The 19,342-nt window shown below is 48.9% G+C and overlaps 5 protein-coding genes and 1 non-coding gene across 6 annotated transcripts; 3 read left to right on the top strand and 3 right to left on the bottom strand.

The window, feature by feature from the left end:
* Nucleotides 1-70: 70 nt before the first annotated feature.
* Nucleotides 71-3,937, top strand: GGI43DRAFT_424107 (putative Gryzun trafficking through golgi-domain-containing protein; the record flags this gene model as incomplete). The annotated part of the gene is made up of 3 exons (XM_083208325.1): nt 71-325; nt 386-1,937; nt 1,998-3,937. 3 exons carry the CDS (start codon nt 71-73, stop codon nt 3,935-3,937), a joined length of 3,747 nt encoding a protein of 1,248 aa, XP_083058528.1.
* Nucleotides 3,938-5,757: 1,820 nt separating this feature from the next.
* Nucleotides 5,758-8,062, top strand: GGI43DRAFT_104973 (major facilitator superfamily domain-containing protein). The gene is made up of 5 exons (XM_083198825.1): nt 5,758-6,278; nt 6,346-6,531; nt 6,591-6,642; nt 6,713-7,225; nt 7,285-8,062. Exons 1-5 carry the CDS (start codon nt 5,952-5,954, stop codon nt 7,956-7,958), a joined length of 1,752 nt encoding a protein of 583 aa, XP_083058527.1. The 5' UTR covers nt 5,758-5,951; the 3' UTR covers nt 7,959-8,062.
* A 94-nt stretch (nt 8,063-8,156) lies between these two features.
* Nucleotides 8,157-9,518, bottom strand: GGI43DRAFT_410030 (uncharacterized protein). Its single transcript, XM_083206582.1, has one exon. The coding sequence runs from the start codon at nt 9,264-9,266 to the stop codon at nt 8,166-8,168; it is 1,101 nt and encodes a 366-aa protein (XP_083058526.1). The 5' UTR covers nt 9,267-9,518; the 3' UTR covers nt 8,157-8,165.
* Nucleotides 9,519-9,889: 371 nt separating this feature from the next.
* Nucleotides 9,890-12,372, top strand: GGI43DRAFT_410029 (Alpha/beta hydrolase family-domain-containing protein). Its single transcript, XM_083206581.1, has 3 exons — nt 9,890-10,722; nt 10,783-10,921; nt 11,029-12,372. The coding sequence occupies exons 1-3, from the start codon at nt 10,504-10,506 to the stop codon at nt 11,991-11,993; spliced, it is 1,323 nt and encodes a 440-aa protein (XP_083058525.1). The 5' UTR covers nt 9,890-10,503; the 3' UTR covers nt 11,994-12,372.
* A 64-nt stretch (nt 12,373-12,436) lies between these two features.
* On the bottom strand, nt 12,437-16,323 carry GGI43DRAFT_104905 (ribonuclease H-like domain-containing protein). Its single transcript, XM_083198821.1, has 3 exons — nt 15,528-16,323; nt 14,216-15,453; nt 12,437-14,137 (listed from the first exon to the last, which is right to left on the bottom strand). The coding sequence occupies exons 1-3, from the start codon at nt 15,914-15,916 to the stop codon at nt 12,468-12,470; spliced, it is 3,297 nt and encodes a 1,098-aa protein (XP_083058524.1). The 5' UTR covers nt 15,917-16,323; the 3' UTR covers nt 12,437-12,467.
* A 1,591-nt stretch (nt 16,324-17,914) lies between these two features.
* On the bottom strand, nt 17,915-17,998 carry GGI43DRAFT_t155. The gene has a single exon. It is a non-coding gene; the product is annotated as a tRNA-Glu (tRNA).
* Between the last annotated feature and the right edge of the window lie 1,344 nt (nt 17,999-19,342).

The raw sequence follows: 19,342 nt of genomic DNA, 5'->3' as shown, positions 1-19,342 counted from the left end.
CTGGATGCGAAGCTCCTTTGCACGAAAATAAACGCCTGGCTTATGTATTCTCGACGCCGAGCCAATCATCATGGATGGCTACCCTTTGGGAAGCCTCGATCATAATGTGCCGCTTGTCGTGGTGTCGGGGCTGAATGCAGATCCGCCAGAGCAGCCTCCCAAGGGCAATGGCCCGGGAATTGTCCTTCGATCTGATCTGCCGCCTATAGAGAGAGAGGCGGATTTCCTGCAGTCCTATTTTAAAGAGGTGGACGAACGCGGAACGTCATGGACTGCAATCACGAGGGATGAGCCCTTCAGGGTTCGCATCAAGACCGTCGGTAGGGTAGGACGAATCCGAGTCAAAATGAACGAGGCCGCGCAGCACGTTTCTGACTGAATATAGTCTTATATACTCCCATCTCGACGAGCGCCGCTGCCTGAGACGATCGAACCGATGCATACGGCCCCGATACTGCACTCGCCCTTCTCGCCCCTCAGCCCTTCGTCAACTCTATACCCTGACGGGCTGATTAATGCGCAATGGATCAAGAAGCACCAGGAAGCGATTCCTAGCATATTCGTGTGTTTTCAGACACTGACCAGCGACCCAAAGATTGCTACGTTGGGAGATAACAAGCTAAAGGCAGATCTTAATGGTATAAGGGCGACCTTGGTGGAATCAGGTTATAAAACGCGCTTAGTTGTGATAATTCTTGGCGATGCAGATGCCAGAACATTGACTGCAGATGTTATACAAGATCGGCTGGAGAATATTCGAAGGGGAACAGGCTTAGATCCCAAATCAATCTTCTACGTTACGCCTCAGGAGTCACCGTCAGATTTGAAGAGAGTGATGGATAGTGTCCTCTCCTTACTGTACACCACGTCTATTGAGTATTATCGAGATCTTGGGAGGCATGCTAGGAAGAAGCGATCCCGAGGAATCGTTCCTCAGCCAACAGTGCCGCCAACTTCTGGAACATCGCAAACGTTATCGCTATCGGACTGGAATTTTCGCTATGATTTCAAGTCGGCCATTTTTGCTGAATTCCGCCAAGAGATTGACGCGGCAATCCGATCTTTTGAACAGGCGTACGAGATTTTGCTAGGTCAAGACGTTCTTGACATTATCCCCAGTTGGAGCCCTCGCTGGAACGAGGCACGGCTTTTGGCAGATATTATCTCTATCCGCTGTCTGCGAATGCACCTATGGATGGGACAGACGAGTATGGCGGTTAGGAGATGGCAGGCTCACCGCGATCGTATCAGCGAGTTCGTTGATGCCCGAGGAAGAGGTACAAACAACTATGGTTGGCAGGCTTGGGAAGCCCGGTGGGCAATGGTGATGGCTGGTCTTATTGAGAAGACTGAAGTTCCTGGCCTGGGGCCTTCGACTATGACAATCTTTCTTCAGCCGGAAAAAAATCTTTTTGGAGAACGATTGCATCCGTGGGAACTATTACATCATACTGGTTACTGGTATCGAATTGCTGCACGCCATCTCGGAGCTCGCAAAGCATTGGCCCATAGGATACCCGACGATGATAGAGGAGCGCCAGACGCTTCGCCCGCATCAAGAGTGGCGAGCAAAGCATATCGTTACGATACATATATGTGCCCTCCGCCGCACGAAGAGTTTCCATTGAAGGGAAAGGGAGTCAACCATGCCCAGCTAATAATAGACTGCCTCCTCAACGCGAGGGGTCAATTTCAAGCTAGAAAGCAGCACCGAATTGCGGCAGAAATATCTTTAGAATGTGCCAGGGAGATGGCGACAATTGGATCGTGGAATGAAGTACTGGGGATGCTCAGGCCTCTCTGGGAAGATAAATCTTTTCGCTCTGAATGGTGGCTCGATATCTCTGAGGAAATCTTATGGCTTGTGAGACGAGCAGCGGCGGAGACTGGACGGGCGGATATTGTGGTCGCCATTGATTGGGAACTAATGGATAAACGTAGGTCGCCATTCCAAGATTTTCACAGTTTTGTGCCCAGATACTGACTTTGATATTTAGGCTTCAGACGAAGAGAAAACTGGCATTACGATCTCAGCAAGTCTCTAGATGGAGTAACTTTGGACTCGAAGCCCTCTATTAGTATATCTGACGATTTAGCTTCATCGTTTTTATCAACATCATTTGTTTTCCGCGCCAAAGAGGGCCGGGCTGGCGAAACATGCTTGGCCCAGCTGTCTCTCAAATCTGAAGCACTCAGTGGGGCTGCTCCAGTCACACTTTCTTCGATTCGAGTTGAATTTGAGGGACATCTCAAGCCCATCACACTCTTCCACGACGTAGCCTTGTCGAATTCTGTGGAAGGACCTATATCCGTGGCGGCTGTGTCATTAACAGAACAGCTTGGAGGTGAGGAAAAGAAGGCCAAAGATGAAAGCGAAAACGAAGCCGAAGAAGGGAGCCAAGACGAAGGTGGAGACAAAAGAGACGACGCAGATGAAGATAAGAAGGACGAGAAGGAAGATCAACTGACTGGTACATGCGATCTAACACTGAGACCGGGCCACCGACAAGTGTTTGAGATGAACATTCCTTTACGAGAGCCAGGGGAGGCGTCAGCTTCTACTCTAATTTTGTCTTATAAAGCCGACACCTTCGAAATGGACTACAAGCTATCATTGTCGGAGCTGGGCAAAGTCACAGGATGGTTTGTTCAAAGCTCAGTGAAACCACGACTGTCCAGACCCAACGGACACATTCTACATATACAGCCACGGCCTCCTAAAATGAAGCTGAGGTTGATAGAGCCCCTCGAGCAATACTATGCAAATGAACCGATTGCACTACGTATCGGCCTATATAACGAAGAGGACGATTCTGCCAATGTGAAATTGGACATTCGGATTATTGGAAAGGGAATTCCTCGGTTCCAAGTGGAAGCTGGAGAACACAAGCGAGAGGTGGATGCTACTGAGGAAGAATCTCAAGTCACGGACCTTACTCTTGGTCATATAGCCAGCTCCTCGTCGTTGGAAGCGTCAATTCACCTCGACCCTGCACCAGCGCCTACGGTATACGAATTGCAGATCCGAGCAGATTATCATTTGGATTCAGACGCTGCTACACCGATTGTCCAGGTGTTGCCTATTCACCTCAATATTGTGAATGCGTTTGAAGCCAATTACGACTTGATGCCGCGACTTCACCCAGATCCCTGGCCGAGTCTTTTCGACTACGAAGACCTACAAGACGTGTCTGAAGGCGATGTTGTTCCGGCCAAGGGGCTCACACAGCAATGGTGCCTTGTTTGCCACTATGCATCGTTCGCAACGGAAGATCTGGACGTAATGGGTCTCGACATGCAAGTCACAGCAGTGACGCCTGGCGGACGGTGCCGTGTTGTAAACAAGCCCGAATTCTCCGCAGATGGCATGATTGTGGCGCCTAAGACGATGTATGAAGCTCGGTTTGATCTGGTAGCGGAAAAGGTCACGCTGGACGACAGGCATCCAGTCGCAATAGATTTGGCACTCGTGGTCCGCTGGCGACGACGGCGATCTATCGAAGGCGAGACCAGCCCAGTTAATGTCACCACGATGATAGTTGGGCAGTACATGGTGCTCGGGACGGAGCCCAGAGTGCTGGCATCAGTACTTCACAGTTCGCAGGAGAAGGCAGGTTTGGTGCGACTCGATATTACGATTGAAAACCCATCTAGCCACTTCTTGACATTTGGATTGGCGATGGAACCAAGTGATGCTTTCGCTTTCTCCGGATCCAAACAGACGACAATGCACCTGCTGCCGATGTCGAGGCGCACACAGACTTACCGTCTGATGCCACTTGTACGAGGCGTGTATGTACGGCCAGGATTGGTGGTGAGGGACAAGTACTTCCAGAAGGTGCTTAGAGTGATACCGACAGAGGGCATGAAGATTGACAAAGATGGCTTGCTGGTTTGGATCCCTCCAGTGCAGGAAGCTGAAGAGAAGTCGAACTAGTGACTTTGGGGAAAGCGTACCCGAGGAATACGTAAATAATCATGATGTTTGGTTCATCTAGACTAGATAGAGGGATATCATTTTACATTGCTTGCCTACAATTTTCTCCTACTATTTGGTGCACTTGACTCGATAGGCCACGGGGGAGCCGTGACGCAGTGCAGACGTGGCAGGAATGGATCTAACGCATAGGATGGGACGACACTGGCATGGCGCTGTACTATTGGAGCCGTTCACACGTGCACGTTCAAACGTGCGCTAGGTCCATAGCTCATTTGGTGTTCACGAAGCCATGAAGTTAGGGGTTGTTAGTTGCGGAGTTGCAGCGTCTCATTTGTATGAGCGCTGCGGATTTTGCCCGGCCTCGCTGTGGAAGCAACCCCGAGAAAAAGAAGACGTGCCTCAGCTTTTGTAGCTTCAAGGGTGCCGTATGAAGTTGGGCTAAGCTTCTCGGGCTGAAGCGGGCTGGATTGGTAATAAGTGGGAATGAATCCACTCGCGCCGCACTTCCCCCTGACTGCCTGAGTTCGCCACGAAAGCTTATGTCTGTATACGAAGTACGAGTACGTGTACTCCGTGTAGTACGTGTATATTCGTTCGCAGGAAAACAATCGACTTGTCCGTCTTACAGGTGAGACTTGCATGCAACGGCTTGAGCCTTATCTGAGGCGCGCCCTATATATACTACTAGCTGCATCCTTCTGGAAAAATGTCAATCTTACTTAGTGCCAAACAAGGGAAATCCCAGGGCAGCAAAATATTGTAACGTTTTATGAATCCTGCTACCTGCTACCTACTCGTATTGGTGTTAGTAACTCCGGCAACAGTTAAACCTCTTTTGCTTCTCCAAAACAAACTGATCCCTCAACCTGCCTCAAGTAAGCAACTAGCTGCTCCCACAATAAATCCTGCCAAAAGCACCTCCTCGGACATCGGGAACCCTTCAAGTCCGCCAAATTACCCGCAACTTGCTCGCCCACTAAACCGCATCAGGTTGTTAAAACCATTTGAGTCATACCGTAACTTGGAAACTCGACTCATCTCTCATGCAGGATCTGCCTCTGGGGATCAAGTACCGGCATCTATTGGCTGCATATTTTTATTTTTTTCCAGTCCCTTTCTTTTATCTTTGACGCTAATAGATACAATAATAAATGCGTGAACGGAGTTGGGCCCCGGTGTTAGTCAAACGATGTTAAGCTCGGGCTTGCAAATCTAATCTCCGCGTAAAGAATGATCCTGCCTATGGTTGGTTGCAGTTCTAGATTGTTTTCCTTTTGTAAGCTGCACGGCTGTGCATCTCTTAGCCGCTAGGGAGAGCTGGGGGAGCGAGAGCGAAGCAATCGCGAAGGCGAGTTTCGCCACGTAAAATGTGGAGTTTAGCTCTAGTGATGCCGGGCTGCAACTAGTCGCGATGGGCTTTTTTCGAGTATCGAATTTTAATATTTTTAAGCACTTGCAATTTAACCGCCATGGTGCAGTGCGTGATTAGGAATACGTATGATTGAATGCCGATGACCGAGAGCTTGGGCGGTCTGCTGGGTGGTAAGATAATAAGATCGGACTTGGGTTAGATACATACGAAGTCGATAAGCAGGATATAAGGCTGAAAAGGTGTACCACATTTTTTGCCCCCTTCCCTATTTTCTCTCTCCTCTCTTTTAAGCCGCTTCCCTTTAGTTTCTTTCTACTATTGTATTAGTCGGAAATAAACCCGAGAGAAAAAGGGGGGAAAAAATAAAGAAAGCGGAAAAAAAGCTGCGAGAAAGGCAGCCATCTCGCAACGCTAGTACGTAAAACCTCGTGCATATGGCCGACTTCAATTTTTTTTTTTGACTAGATCCATCGCTTGGACCCGGCTGTTATATGGAGACGGCCAACTCTAATTATATATACCAAACTAACAAATAAGTACAACAGGGCCTCTCTTCTCTTTTTCCCTTTTGTTCTTTGTCGAAGCACCACAACGCCCCTCGATCTTCCAACATACACTGGGAGAGAAGACAAAGACAAAATGTCTTCAACGCCAACACCACGTCTCTCATCAGACAAGACAGAGCACGGCTCTATCCCGCCGCCCCTGAGCCGTGACAATGACATCGAGAAGGAACTCGCCGTAACTAGCGCCGACGAGACGAAGAAGGACGATGGAGTTTTGGAGGAGGTCACCAAGACAGACACAGTGGCGACCAATGCCACTGCTAACTATCCCAAGGGCGTGAAGCTGGTGTCTATTATCGTTGCTCTGTGTATGGCTATTTTCCTGGTTGCGCTCGATCAGACGATTATTGCTCCTGCGCTGGGCACCATCACGGCAGCATTCCAGAGTGTAAAGGATATTGTGAGTTTTCAGCAATCATGATGATGTTGATATAATGAAATTTGATTAAGTTAACCATCAATCATAGGGTTGGTATGGTTCCGCCTATCTTCTTACCGCCACAGCCCTGCAGCCAATGTACGGTGCTCTCTACAAGTACTTCAACGTCAAGTGGTGCTATCTCGCCGCCATCTTCATCTTCGAAATTGGAAGTCTGCTCTCGGCCGTAGCGCCGTCATCCAAGGCGCTGATTGTTGGACGGGCCGTTGCGGGTGTAAGCTTTTAGACCCCCTTTGCTTTACGTTTTGGACTTGGAATGCTGATTGAGGTTAGGTTGGAACGGCTGGCTTATTCTCTGGATCTATTGTCATCATTTCTCTATCCAGTATGTTTATGCTGATGCCCCACCCCAAAACCCGAAACGAAACGCAGTAGTGTGCTAATTGCTGTGATAGTGCCTCTTGAAAAGCGTCCCATTGCCTTTGGTCTCATCGGTGGCATGTGGGGAATCGCCTCTGTTGCCGGCCCTCTTCTCGGTGGTGCTTTCACGGAGAATGTCTCCTGGAGATGGTGCTTCTACATCAACCTCCCCATCGGTGGCCTTGCCATGTTTATCGTCGTCCTCCTCCTGCACGTCAACCGCAACTCGGACGACACCCTGAATATGACCGTCTTGGAGCGCATCCTCCAAATCGATCTCCTCGGCACCGCCATCTTCATTCCCGCCATTGTGTGCCTCATCCTGGCCCTGCAGTGGGGTGGCGCAGAGTATGCTTGGAGTGATTCCAAGATCATTGGCCTGTTTGTTGGTTTTGGTCTCATGATTCTCGTCTTTATTGGTATCCAGTTCTGGAAGGGAGACAAGGGAACATTGCCCCCCCGAATGTTCAAGAACCGCAATGTTCTTGCTGCCATGATGTTCAGTCTCTTCTTCGGCGCTGGTTTCTTTCCCCTGATCTTTTATCTTTGTGAGTGGCATCATTCTGTTTCAATGTCTAGACTGAACTTTTTCTAATTGTGTAAACAGCTCTCTACTTCCAAGCCATCCAGGGTGTAAGTGCCGTCACAGCCGGTATTAAAATCTTGCCTCTTCTCCTTTCCAGCGTGCTCATGTCCATCGTTACGGGTGGTCTCATCCCTGTTATCGGCTACTACAACTTCCTCATCCTCCCATCCATGGTTCTGTATACCATCGGATGCGGTATGATTACGACTTTCGCCGTCCACACCCCGCTCAAGGAGTGGTTCGGATACCAAGTGCTCGCCGGCTTGGGTATCGGAGCTGGATTCCAGGCCAGTGTTTTGGTTGTGCAGACTGTCCTCCCTCAGGAATGGGTTCCCGTCGGCACTGCTTGTGTGCAGTTTTTCCAGATCTTGGGAGGCGCAGTTTTTGTTGCCGTTGCTCAGACTCTCTTCCAAAACGGACTCATCGACACGCTTGCAAAGGACAACACTGGTATCGACGCCTCGCTTTTTATCAACAGTGGTGCTTCTGAGATCAAGTCTGTGCTTGCAAGCATCGGCCGCATGGATGCCCTTGAGATTGTCCTCGAGGCATACAATACCGGTTTGCGCCACACTTACTATATTTCCGTGGCATGTGCCGCCCTTGCATTTGTGTGCAGTCTTGCCTTTGAGTGGAGGTCAGTGAAGAAGAGCCACAACGGCAAGAAGCCTGAGATGTCAATAGGTATGGCATAGGCTGGGAAGCCTAGTTACCACTCCACTCTTGTTTGGAATTTACGTTTCGAGCCTTGTATTTTATTCATATCCACATCATCTTGGACATTTATGACGATGGTGCACTGCATCTTTTGAACTGTACAGCGTAATGAGCTATGGAAATAGATCCCTTGGCATAATCTAATAGAATAATATAAAAAGAATTATTATATGCATTATTGTGTATCACTGTGTATCGTCAGGAGGCTGATCCCATGACAGTCGACTGGCCCTCTTTCTTGTGACTGCTCCCGAATCCCGTCCGACAAAATGAAGGACCCAATCCTTGACGAGCCTCGTCTTTTCTTGCTGAGGATGCTTCTCCGCGGCTCGCTTGGTGAGATCTCTATTCTGATAGTACCCGCCTGCTTCGCTTCGCCAAAGGAGGTTGACCCGTGTTAGATTCTTGCGTAGGCTTTGGCCATAGACCTTGCCTCGGAAGACATGTAACGCCACATTCTCCATCAGAACGACGTCTTGGCGCCTCAATTTGCTGATTTGGCCGGTCGTAGCCTGGTCATTGGACAGCCAAAAGGTCACGCCAAAGCCCGACTTGGTGTCATCGCCAACAAGAACCTCGACTAGTGACAAAGTGGTGCCCCAACGCGTCGTGACAGTTCGAGGCTGGGCTATGGATATGACGGCGACGATTAAGTTAAGCGTCACTGTCTGGGGGCTCAGAGCGAGAATCCGAGAGGCAGAAGGGACATCTTCCAAGTCTGATAGATGCAATGGTACAGGCGGTGGCAGAGGATTCGTACCATCCTGCAAAGAAACGTCGTCTGTATCATTTGTCATGAATGAGGTTGTGGTGTCCTCTGTATGTTCCATGCTGAAACTGGCCAACTGACTGGACGGCATGAGAGTGTGAGCCGCCAGCGACTCTTCGCAGAATTGTGTAAGTATTGCGCCTCCATCCTCACTACCGCTAAACGATTGAGTCTCATCCACAGAGAAAGCATCAGCTGTGGTGAAGAAATCGCGATGAGCTTGAAAGGAGTCATTCACAAAGCTGTGGTTCTGGCTCAGGCCCGTATGAAGGGGCCGCCGGTTCAATGGCACAGACCGCCAAACAGCGTGTGTTGGCGGCTGAGATGCAGTTTCAACGCCTGAAGCTGGGTTCGTGTGTTGCTGTTTCTGAGATTTGCTATCAAGACGCCCAAAGAACCGTTGGAAGGTCTCATCGAAGCTGTCTAAAGTGCATGATTCGGGATTCACCGCAATTGGGGCTGGAGCTCCGGCAAAGAGGATAACGCGCGGTATTGGTGTTAATGCCGGTACTGGCATCTTTGTTTATGATAATTGGGCTTGGTGACGAGATTATATACAAAATAAGCATGAAGTTACACCTTATTGTCAGTGTAGTTGTACGAGTAACTGCCGTGACACGGCGCGCAGGCTACTTGTCAACGCCAACCGCTGCAACACGCGATCCCTGCCATGCCCCAGATTCAACGTCTATGAGCTCATAATCCAGGCGAATTCATGTGAAATTAGGGCTGTTGATACTGGTGAAGAGACTTTGATGGCACCCTATGTAGTAAACGACGTTTAAAGAGTCAAGCTAAGAATTAGCAGAGAGAAAAAAGGACAGTATTTATATAGTACGCATACTGTATTGCACTTGCGACCTATTGCGATTACAGCACTTTAATCTTACGAGCGCGATCACGCTGATCTAATTGATGACAATTGAGCTAGACAATGTCGATTCGTTTTGGTATGCATGGATTCTCTTCATCCAGCCGGATGCATGATATACTCGATGACGCTGATCTGGCTGGATGATTTTGGTTCGATTAGATGGGCTGTAGTTATAGTGCAGTAACACCCACGCCATATAAGCACTGTAGATGCCCACGTGAATGCAACATGTTTTGCCATCCAGTTGTCTGAGTTTTGCAAATCCTGTTATTTTGTTATTTGCACTAGGACAAGTTCTCAATTCATATTATTCTGTAAGCACACAATATACAATCAAAAAGTGTCAACTATAAACAAAACACGCTTCAAGCCAGTCAGCGCCTATAACCAACTGAATCGTCGTCAACTGCCTTACAACACTGCCGACCCCCAAAAACAGCTGCTATTCGGCTATTTTTGCCTTCAACCATCCTTACCGAGGCATCTCCACCCGCCGCCCCCAGCAAAGGGAACAATTAATAGTTGCAAGCGCATATTAAATCGCAGACATCCGTTGGATCCGCGCGCAGGTCAAGATTTTTGGAGCTGATGCCCCCTTGATGCTACTACTACCACTACCCCGGATTGTCGCTTTCTCGCTAAGATAAGATTCGGTGTTTGATGCGAGGCGACCAACCAAGATCCCGGGTTCTTGACTTGAGCAAACACCCGTCTTCCGGTTGTCAACCCAACGTGTCGACATAGCACAACATATAATCACAAGCCGAGGCACTTAATTTTTCCATCTTTTCATGGTTTCTAATGCACCACAACTCGGAATCTAGAATCTGTATAAAGTAGCCTACTTTGTATAGAACTATACATCCCAGGTACACACAAAATGGCCTCGAATTCACCCTCACAATCACCATCCTCAGTCTTCGACATCCAGGAGCACACCATCCAAGCATCGCACATCCGAGAGTACTCTCGCGCAACAGCAAACTCTCAAGACGATGCTCTTTTACTCCATGTCAAGCAGTATACCCCCAAGCACGGCGGTCCTCCGCGCAACGGCGACATAACAATTATTGGCGCTCACGCGAATGGCTTTCCAAAGGTAAGCACTTGTTGAACGAATCAACCATGAGAGCAATTTGGCTAATTAGAACAACCATAGGAAATATATGAACCTCTATATGAGGAATTTCTCAAAGAGCTAGAAAAGCAAGGCCTCCGACTTCGCGCCATCTGGATCGCCGACGCAGCTCACCAAGGCCAGAGCGGTATCCTCAACGCCGCCAAACTCGGCAATGACCGTATGTGTTTTCTCTCTTCACATATTCATCTTCATCTCTTACCTCACATCAGTTCATCTCATGTCGTCTCATTTCATATCTTATATCAAGCTAACATATATAAACAGCCTCATGGCTCGACTACTCCCGCGACATCGCCCACCTCATCAACACCATCCGCCCTCCCCGCCCCATCATCGCCATGGGCCACTCCTTTGGCGCAAACGCCCTCACCAACGTCGCCCTCATGCACCCGCGCCTCTTCACCGGCTTTGTCATGCTCGACCCCGTCATTTCCCGCTTCACCGCGCCTCCCAAGAAGCAGCTGCCCTCCTCTCCCGAAGTTTACGCCAGCCCAGCCTCGCTCAGCGTGATGCGTCGAGACACTTGGTCCTCTCGCGATGCTGCCCGCAAGGCATTCCTCTCCAAGGAGTTTTACCGGGCCTGGGATCCTCGAGTCTTGGACCTCTTTGTCCAATATGGCCTTCATGATGATGCTGTGAACAAAGACGCTCAAAGCCAAAGCCAACCCCCCGTCCGGCTAACCACAACCAAACACCAAGAAGTCTTCACCTTCATCCGCCCCCTCTGGCCCGCCCTCGACCCCTCCACCAACCTCATCACCAACCCCTCCCTCGCCCCCGACCACGACTTGGAACCAGGAACCCCAGCTGCAATGCCCATCTACCGCCCCGAAGGCAACAACACCGCCGCCCGCCTCCCCCATCTCCGCCCTCCTGTCCTCTACATCTTCGGCGGCCAGAGCAACGTCTCGCCGCCACATCTCATCCAGGAGAAGCTCGATACCACCGGCGTCGGCGTCGGCGGCAGCGGTGGCGTCAAGGCAGGCCGCGTGAAGCACGTCATATATCCGGACAACGGCCATCTCGTGCCCCTGGAGAAGCCGCTGTTGTGCGCAAAGGCCGCCGCTGAATGGACAAAGACGGAGATTGACAGGTGGTGGGAGGAAGAAAAGGCATATGAAGAGTGGACAAAGAAGTCACTGGAGGAGAAGTCGACAATTGATGATGAGATGAGGAGGCGTATTGCACCACCCAGCAGTAAAAACAGCAAGGCGAAAGCGAATTTGTAGAATTGACATCTCTCGTTCATCTTTGCCTTGATATAGAGTTTAGGACATCTCGTTTGTTTTGTATTCTTTCTCTTCTACAATATACACTGGCATAGATAGGTAGGGTAGCAAGCAGCTCCGATTTAGCATGAGAGTCTATAGCAATACTTAATATTCATTCTTGACAAGTCACCATGAAACACAAGTACTTGAGATACCAAGCCGCTAATTTTTCAGCTGTTCAAAAGGAACAATACAATTATTTCGTTTGTTTTAAACCAAAGAGTGTGCAACATAACCTATCAAATGTGATGCTATCCAAACAATGTGCCAATCTGCGTCCCACCTTCACCTCCAGCATACATCTTCAAGCTATAAAAAAAAAAAAAAAAACATCGCTGTATTTCCATATTTCCACAATCGCTGGCCCATGATTGATGAAGCTTTTGGGGAAGATAAAACAAGATGAAAAGCCAAAAGAAAAAGCAGTGTCGCTTAAATATAGTACATACTGTCCCTGAGATTGATATGCACTTGTCTTCCAACGGTGCTTGGACCGCCCCCAGCTGCTTCGGTCTGATTCTCCGACTCGTTCTGTTCAAACCACTCGGGTCGATGTGCGCGAGCACGCTCACAGACAATATCAGCGTAGTATGCCGGAGGACAAATGCTGACGGCCTTGGTGGCGCGGCCGTAGAGATAGCACAGTTCGTGTGTCAAGCGCTCCAGTTCGTTGGTCGCGTTGGTGCCGAATTTCGTGCGGAAGATCTCGTCCAAGAGAACAGTGTAGTGCGCTGGTCGAGCGGTGCCCTGGAGGGCGTCATGGGCTGTTAGGTAGAAGTCCCAGTATCGGGATTGCGTTACACCTCGGTCCACTACCGTTCCGTTGACAATGTTACCGGACTTGGACATCTCATCTGTCGCCGAAGGGTAGAACCGGGTCTGGTGTCGCTTCACCGACACCACCAGCGTGATCTTTGGCTGGAATTGGGGCGAATATTTCTTGCGGCACGCCTCGCGGATGCATGGCAGCTCCCGGTCGAGAACTTGAGAGAACTGGCCCTCGGAGACGCCGTCTCGGTAGATGACAATATTTTCTGGATACCGACCTCCATTGTGCTTGCTCCAGGTATCCAGTCGAAGCATGAATGCTTCGATGAGTTTATCGCTGAGCATCTCCTGTCTAGAAGTTTGCTCCCAGGAAAGTGCAGGCCACTGACCGAGATCGTTATCAATGCTGCTCACGAATCCGACCAAACTGGGGGGCTCAGGAGCGCCCTTCTTCAAGGACATGTTGGTCGGATGGGTCACGTCGTAGCCAACAACCATCGCTTTGCCCTCTTTGAGAATACTAAATTCATCTTTTAGCTTATGGTTGACGCCACCAGCTTTGAGATTGACCTTGAGCCCGACGTTGGCGAAATATCCTGGGCTCGCTTTTCCAAATGAACGCGCCACGACGCAGCTCGTATGGATTCCATATGTGCAATCGCCCAATTGCTTGATCCTGGCATATAACCCCGACGAATCCTTTTCAGATAAGATGATGACGAAAAGCTGAATTTCGTTCTGTTGTAACCACCCAAAGATTCTGTCGAGGTCTTGACTGAGGTCAATAGCCTCTCTCGGGGGAGCAACGGGAATTTTGTTTATGGCGATGCCCATATTAGCCAAGAACTCTCCGTATGCTAAGACGACATCTCTTCCAATTGGCTGCGCATGTTGTTTTGTCAAGAGATTGACCCAGCTCCAACGCTCAATCTTTTTACCTGGTTTGATAACTCTTACCGATCTCATATTCCAGGCGCCATTCTGCGGTCTCACGTCGACATTCTTTCTCCTGTTGTCCAAATAGACCACCGTCGGCGCGTTGAGGACTCTTCCCTGCACAGTCAGCATCTGCTTATCGACGGAGACACCAAATTTGTTCAGAGATGGATCATCAAGTTCGAGCACTTGGCGGCTGGCGGTGCTGATGGAAAGAGCATTGGAGTACGGCGACCGACAGGCAAATTCCAACATAGCAGTCGTCTCATCCATACTAAGAGAAGCCTTGATTGCCTGTCCTGGTAGGATCTCGATCATCTCAGCCGGTACATATGTAAAGGGCTTTTGTTCTGTACCCATATCTAGCACCGGATAATCGTTTAGGGTTATCCCGTATTCTGAGCTGCATGTTAGCTTGATTGCGTGGCCACAGAAACAATGAGGAAGAAAAGGGAAAAGGCAAAATAAAAACTTACTCTGCTTGTAATAGTCAAACACCGTGATGTAGCGGCCTCCTTTGCCGCTGTCTATCCAGAACTGGACGTTCTTTGGACCGCCAAATTCCCAGCCAGCGTCGAACCTGGGTGGATGTGGCATGGCCTTACCCTTTTTGCCCATCGCCTCTGACGCATTGGCGAGGCCTCGTATAGCCTTGACTCGGCGAACACTTTTGCCATTGGCAGTCTTGAAGCTGTACCAGACACGGGTCTTGGGTAGGAATTTACCAAACGCTCTGAGACTGCGCATTCCATGGCCGTCGTTCTTTGGGCAGGGTCTGATCTGAAGATTGTTGAAAATCTCTGTCACGGGACCCGAGAGTCTGAAAACACCGTGAGTGACATTGGCGTTTACCAGCACCCGACCAGTTGCTAAGCGGGCAGATTGGAAATAACCGCGCGCAGCGGTCAGAGCACGCCAATTCATAGTGAGATTTTGGATTACTTTGTCATCGCCGAATGGAAAGAATCGAGATGAACCAATGGCCGCGGTCCTGATATGATCGCTCCTGGGCTTGTGGCCCAGAATGAAATTGATGGCGTCAACAACGTCGGGAAAGCGTGGGAAAGAGATGGCCTCAGCACCAGCCGGTCCATCCGCCATGGATGTCAGATACTGCCTCATGTCGCCCACTCGAATCTCATTAGGGCCGTGGATCTGGACAGAGTACGAATCCATGTCGTCGCTCCCCTCGGATTTGGGAACTTCAACGACTACGGGGTTGGCGGAGAGATTGATCTGCTTCAGCGAGATGAGCACGTCCTTGAACTCTGTAGCGACGACAATAGTCTTATCTTCCTCCAAAAGCTTGGCTAGAACAGCCTTGACGACGAAGAACAGTTCTCTCCCCTTGACCTCTTTCTCGCCTGCACCAGCCTTGCCGCCCTTTTTTGACTCTGGTTGTGGAGCGCCAACTTTCTTGGCCTTCATCGTATACTTGTAGAAGGTATCAAATTTGAGATTGACCTTAAAATAGTTTGCCCAGAGGACAACGGGTCTGCCATTGGAGCCATAAGCTGGTCTGGGAGGAAACTGAGCGACTGAATTAGAAGGTGGAGCAGTGTTGTCTCCTTTGCCTCCTTTGACTCCTTTCCCCTTGACGGTCAGCTTGCCCATCTGGGAAGTAAGAGCTGTAAGTGATGAGGATTGGGCTGCAACAATCTGATTTTCCAACTTTGTAACCTCAGCATCAGGCTCAGGTATCGTGCCGTTATAGCTGTGATGTAGGTTAGGTGCGAGTTCACACAAATTTACGCGGCCCTGAGCTGTATTAGAGAGATGGGGACTCACTTGAAAGCTTTCGTCTTGCCAGGAGACTCATCACGCCGATTAAAACCACCGCCTCCGCCTCCACGTCCGCGGCCTCGTCCGTCTCCTCGGCCCCTATAGCCTCCACGGTCACCACCCCCCCTTCCACGGCCGCCGCCATAATCTCCCCGATCACCTCCTCTTCCACGACCACCGCCATAGTCTCCTCGATCACCGCCTCTCCCACGGCCACCTCCATAGTCTCCACGGTCACCACCTCGTCCACGACCGCCGCCATAGTCTCCACGGTCACCGCCCCGTCCACGACCACCTCCATAATCTCCTCGATCACCACCTCCTCTTCCACGGCCGCCACCACCACGGTCGCCGCCCCGGAAGCCACCGCGGTTGCCCCGGCCTCGATCCGCCATGAGGAAGACTGGAGCAGTATGTAGGTGGGGATAAAACGTCGAGTGCTAAACGATAGTCTCTAAGAAGCCAAAAAGAAGGCTAGCTAAAGGAATACTGCCAAAATATAATATTGAAATGTAATGACCAAAAGCGAGAGAATAGCAATCTTAGCGAAAGGCCCGAGATACAGTATGGATGCTTTCGGTAGAGCGAAATACGGTAACAATAAAGAGAAAAGTGAGAATAAAATGGGTCGTGCTGAGAAGAGACAAACAGCAAAAAGGCGAAAGAATATCCAAGGGCCGCACTTAACCAACAAAGAGCAACAAAGTATCAAAGTAGGAAATCGTGGTCACCGGGAATACAACAGCTGCCAGAGCTGTAGCTGCTTCCAATTGGTGAAGGCTCGAGGTTGTCGGTGGCGACGACAAAGAAACGAGGCCAGCTTTAAGCTCCACAGAAACTGCCGTAGAGCTATGTAAATCTCTACCAGCCGTAGCTTCGGTTGCGGGGAAAGCTCTAGTCAGCGGGTTGGGTTCCAGTTTTTTTTTGTTCGCTCGTTGATTGTTACTTCGTTTCAAAGGGCAGTGTGAATAGGTAGGTAGGTAATTGCCATATGCAATAGTACCTGCAGCTCTCTTGTGTAGACGTCGGATGTCCTTGCGGGAATTTGTAGTTTGTAAATCGTTGGTGGGGGTTGGCGCTTAACACGAAATGTGTTGGTCAATACCGGAAGCAAAGGAGCTCACCTGTATGAGCTGTAATACTGGTATATTGTAATAATCGATTACCAGAAGGCGGCTGGGCTAGCATATATATCCATCAAAAGAAGAGATGAAGTGCAGAGGCCGCGGGATGGACATGCGTCTGTCATCGCACCCATTCATGATGTGGCCGTTCCAGGGCCTACATATAATATGGGGATACCATATCCGTATGTACATTCGCACTCAACTATCCCTCTGTGATACACGCCCACTTTATCATAGGATGAGCGCCATCAGCAAAACAAAAGAAGTTTCCTCCCCACCCTTGCTCATCGCTGGCCTCCTACCTCGCTAGAAGAGTCATGCCCATGCACCACCCACTCAGCTCAGGCAGACTCGCCGGTTTTAAAAAAATTCTGCCTTGCTATAAACTCTGTACTACTTACTACTACTCGTACGCCCATGGCGCCATATACATATCTTCATGGAGCCATTAATGGCCGCTTGAGGGCCTCTTCGGCCTCGCGGCCTGCTGCATAGCAAGTGATGGATTCTTGATATTGGTTAGTTCCCGGTCGATGCCACGGATCAGCCTCGAGTGCATCTCCACTTGGCGCCAACTCACGATGCATGCATCAGGTTATTCGGGCATTATAGTGCGTTGCTGGTTTGTACTCCAACTGTAGCGCTGGCTATTGATTCCTAAGAGCTTGGTTGGATGTGACTAGAGGCGAATGGCGAGGATCGTGTCGTATCTTTTTGTTTGAACACTGCATCAACCTTTGGCTTGATTGAGACTGGAGGACTCTGCAGTGTGCGAATTGAATTTATTTAATAGATTAGTACCTTAGCAGATATACAAAATAGTACTTTGTACACGATGAATCGCAGCTCGGAGAAGTTTCTCCGCTACGAGCGACATGTCATATGAATTTATTCACTTACACGGAGCAAAGCCATAAGTGACACGCAGCTGTCTCATGTCTGAATACATGTAGTCTGACTGCCAATGTGAATCCAAATGAGAAAATATATCGTTAAGAACAGCTATTTAATAATAATATATATAGATACTACGGTTTGTCGCAAGTCTGTATATCCATCATCTGCTACTAGGTAGTAATCCGCCAATACATGCTAGTTACTATATCTTGGATTTTATGGAACCCACCACCTCGACCCGTTTATTCATCGATCACCATATAGCTACCGCCTGGTTTATTCTGCCTAGATGCCATCTGGCTAGCAAATAAATGGCAAAATAAAAAAGAAAGCATCGAATAGAAATAATTATAAAAAAAGTAAATTCAATTCCGGCGCCGGGAGTCGAACCCGGATCGCCGCGGGACTTTCACTAATGAAAGCGCGGTATGCTAGCCACTACACCACGTCGGATATCTTATTTGATGGTTATCGATCGACTAAATTTTACTTATATGCTAACTAAGACTGACCACGCTCTGATGTCATACATCTATAATACGTATAGCACGTCGACTTCCTGGCTCCTAATTATATGTATCAACTCGCCTACATCCATCATCAGTTTAGGATATCCATAAGTGAAGTACTCTAAACTAGATTTGAAATATTGTGAGTCTTGTACAAAATACACTTGGAACGCCCAGCCATTGAACTTCGTTTAGTTCTGAAAAGGTCGATGGGACTGAATGATAGACCTACGCATAGACGGTCTAAGTTCAGTCACAGCGCCGCTTCTTAGTTGAGTCATCGGCGTGGAAGATATTTATTGTTGAGATAATCCAGTTATTGTTGATCTAACCTATCTAGCTGTACCTTATTGTTTTCAGATAGCCGTGCATCTGTGCATGTTATCTATTTGTTGAAGATCTGGGTTAGAACTTATTGGCCAAGAGGTAAATGACTGTTCAACGGAATGTATGCACTTCTTCCTGTTATCCACTTGTCCATTATATTATGGAAAATCCTCCGCCATCTCTGATAATGCCGGTGGTCCTCGCACGAAACCGGAGCAAAGTGGCTCTTTGGATCAGCTCCAACCGCCCCTGGTAGATTTGCCGTTGCATGAAGAATAACCATGCATTGAATGCTGCCGATTAGAGATGCGTCACTGAGATGAGATCCCAGTCAGGCTCGCTCCGAAAAGCCAGTGGTATAGGGTATAGGGCTATCTCTTTCAAAAGTGCGGCGCATAGAATAGAAGTTGAGAACACCTCTAACAAAAAGAAAAGCTTGACTCTTAATTCTACTATGTAATTTGCATGCCTACTCGCCATCTATACAGACTAATGCTCATTGCGCAAAGTGGAAGCTCTCTTGGGTTTGGGTATTGGCGAAGCGTCGCGTGCATCTGGTAGGCTATCCGATGAGATATTCGGGTATTCAATTTGTAGACTACCAGGGAACCATAAACTTAGAAGGAAATAGTGTGTAAAAAGGATACAGCTCATCTAGTGATTAGTATTTATAAATAGGGTGATTGGCGTGGAGTACACGCTTGGCCAGCGAATCGGGAATTACCTACTGCGTCAAAGCAATGCCTGTTCACAGCTACCGTTACATGCTATTTACATCTAGAAGCGAAATTTACGTATCAGATATATGTTACTTGCTTAGAAATAGTTGTTGCATCGCTAGCTCTAAATTGTATTTCCTTTTATGCTTGCGTGGACAGATAGCACGCACGCCCTGGGCTCATGCTTGAGGATTATGTCTTTGTATACTATTCACGGCTTTTTTTTTTTTTTTTTTTTTTTT

This window comes from Trichoderma evansii (genome assembly GCF_050947405.1).
Source record: "Trichoderma evansii strain SZMC 28006 chromosome Unknown GGI43scaffold_16, whole genome shotgun sequence".
Taxonomy (NCBI): domain Eukaryota; kingdom Fungi; phylum Ascomycota; class Sordariomycetes; order Hypocreales; family Hypocreaceae; genus Trichoderma; species Trichoderma evansii.
The sequence above is the reverse complement of the archived record's forward strand: the minus strand, read 5'-3'. Positions and strand labels throughout refer to the sequence as shown.

Bases quoted from the DNA above. Each gene is read 5' to 3' on its own strand.
- GGI43DRAFT_104905 (XM_083198821.1), bottom strand. From the start codon at position 15,916: ATGGCGGATCGAGGCCGGGGCAACCGCGGTGGCTTCCGGGGCGGCGAC. The intron at 15,454-15,527 runs GTGAGTCCCCAT...CCTACATCACAG, and splicing joins GGCAAGACGAAAGCTTTCAA to CTATAACGGCACGATACCTG. The intron at 14,138-14,215 runs GTAAGTTTTTAT...CATGCAGCTCAG, and splicing joins GTTTGACTATTACAAGCAGA to AATACGGGATAACCCTAAAC.
- GGI43DRAFT_410030 (XM_083206582.1), bottom strand. From the start codon at position 9,266: ATGCCAGTACCGGCATTAACACCAATACCGCGCGTTATCCTCTTTGCC.
- GGI43DRAFT_410029 (XM_083206581.1), top strand. From the start codon at position 10,504: ATGGCCTCGAATTCACCCTCACAATCACCATCCTCAGTCTTCGACATC. The intron at 10,723-10,782 runs GTAAGCACTTGT...GAACAACCATAG, and splicing joins ACGCGAATGGCTTTCCAAAG to GAAATATATGAACCTCTATA. The intron at 10,922-11,028 runs GTATGTGTTTTC...ATATATAAACAG, and splicing joins CGCCAAACTCGGCAATGACC to CCTCATGGCTCGACTACTCC.
- GGI43DRAFT_104973 (XM_083198825.1), top strand. From the start codon at position 5,952: ATGTCTTCAACGCCAACACCACGTCTCTCATCAGACAAGACAGAGCAC. The intron at 6,643-6,712 runs GTATGTTTATGC...TTGCTGTGATAG, and splicing joins TGTCATCATTTCTCTATCCA to TGCCTCTTGAAAAGCGTCCC. The intron at 7,226-7,284 runs GTGAGTGGCATC...TTGTGTAAACAG, and splicing joins TCCCCTGATCTTTTATCTTT to CTCTCTACTTCCAAGCCATC.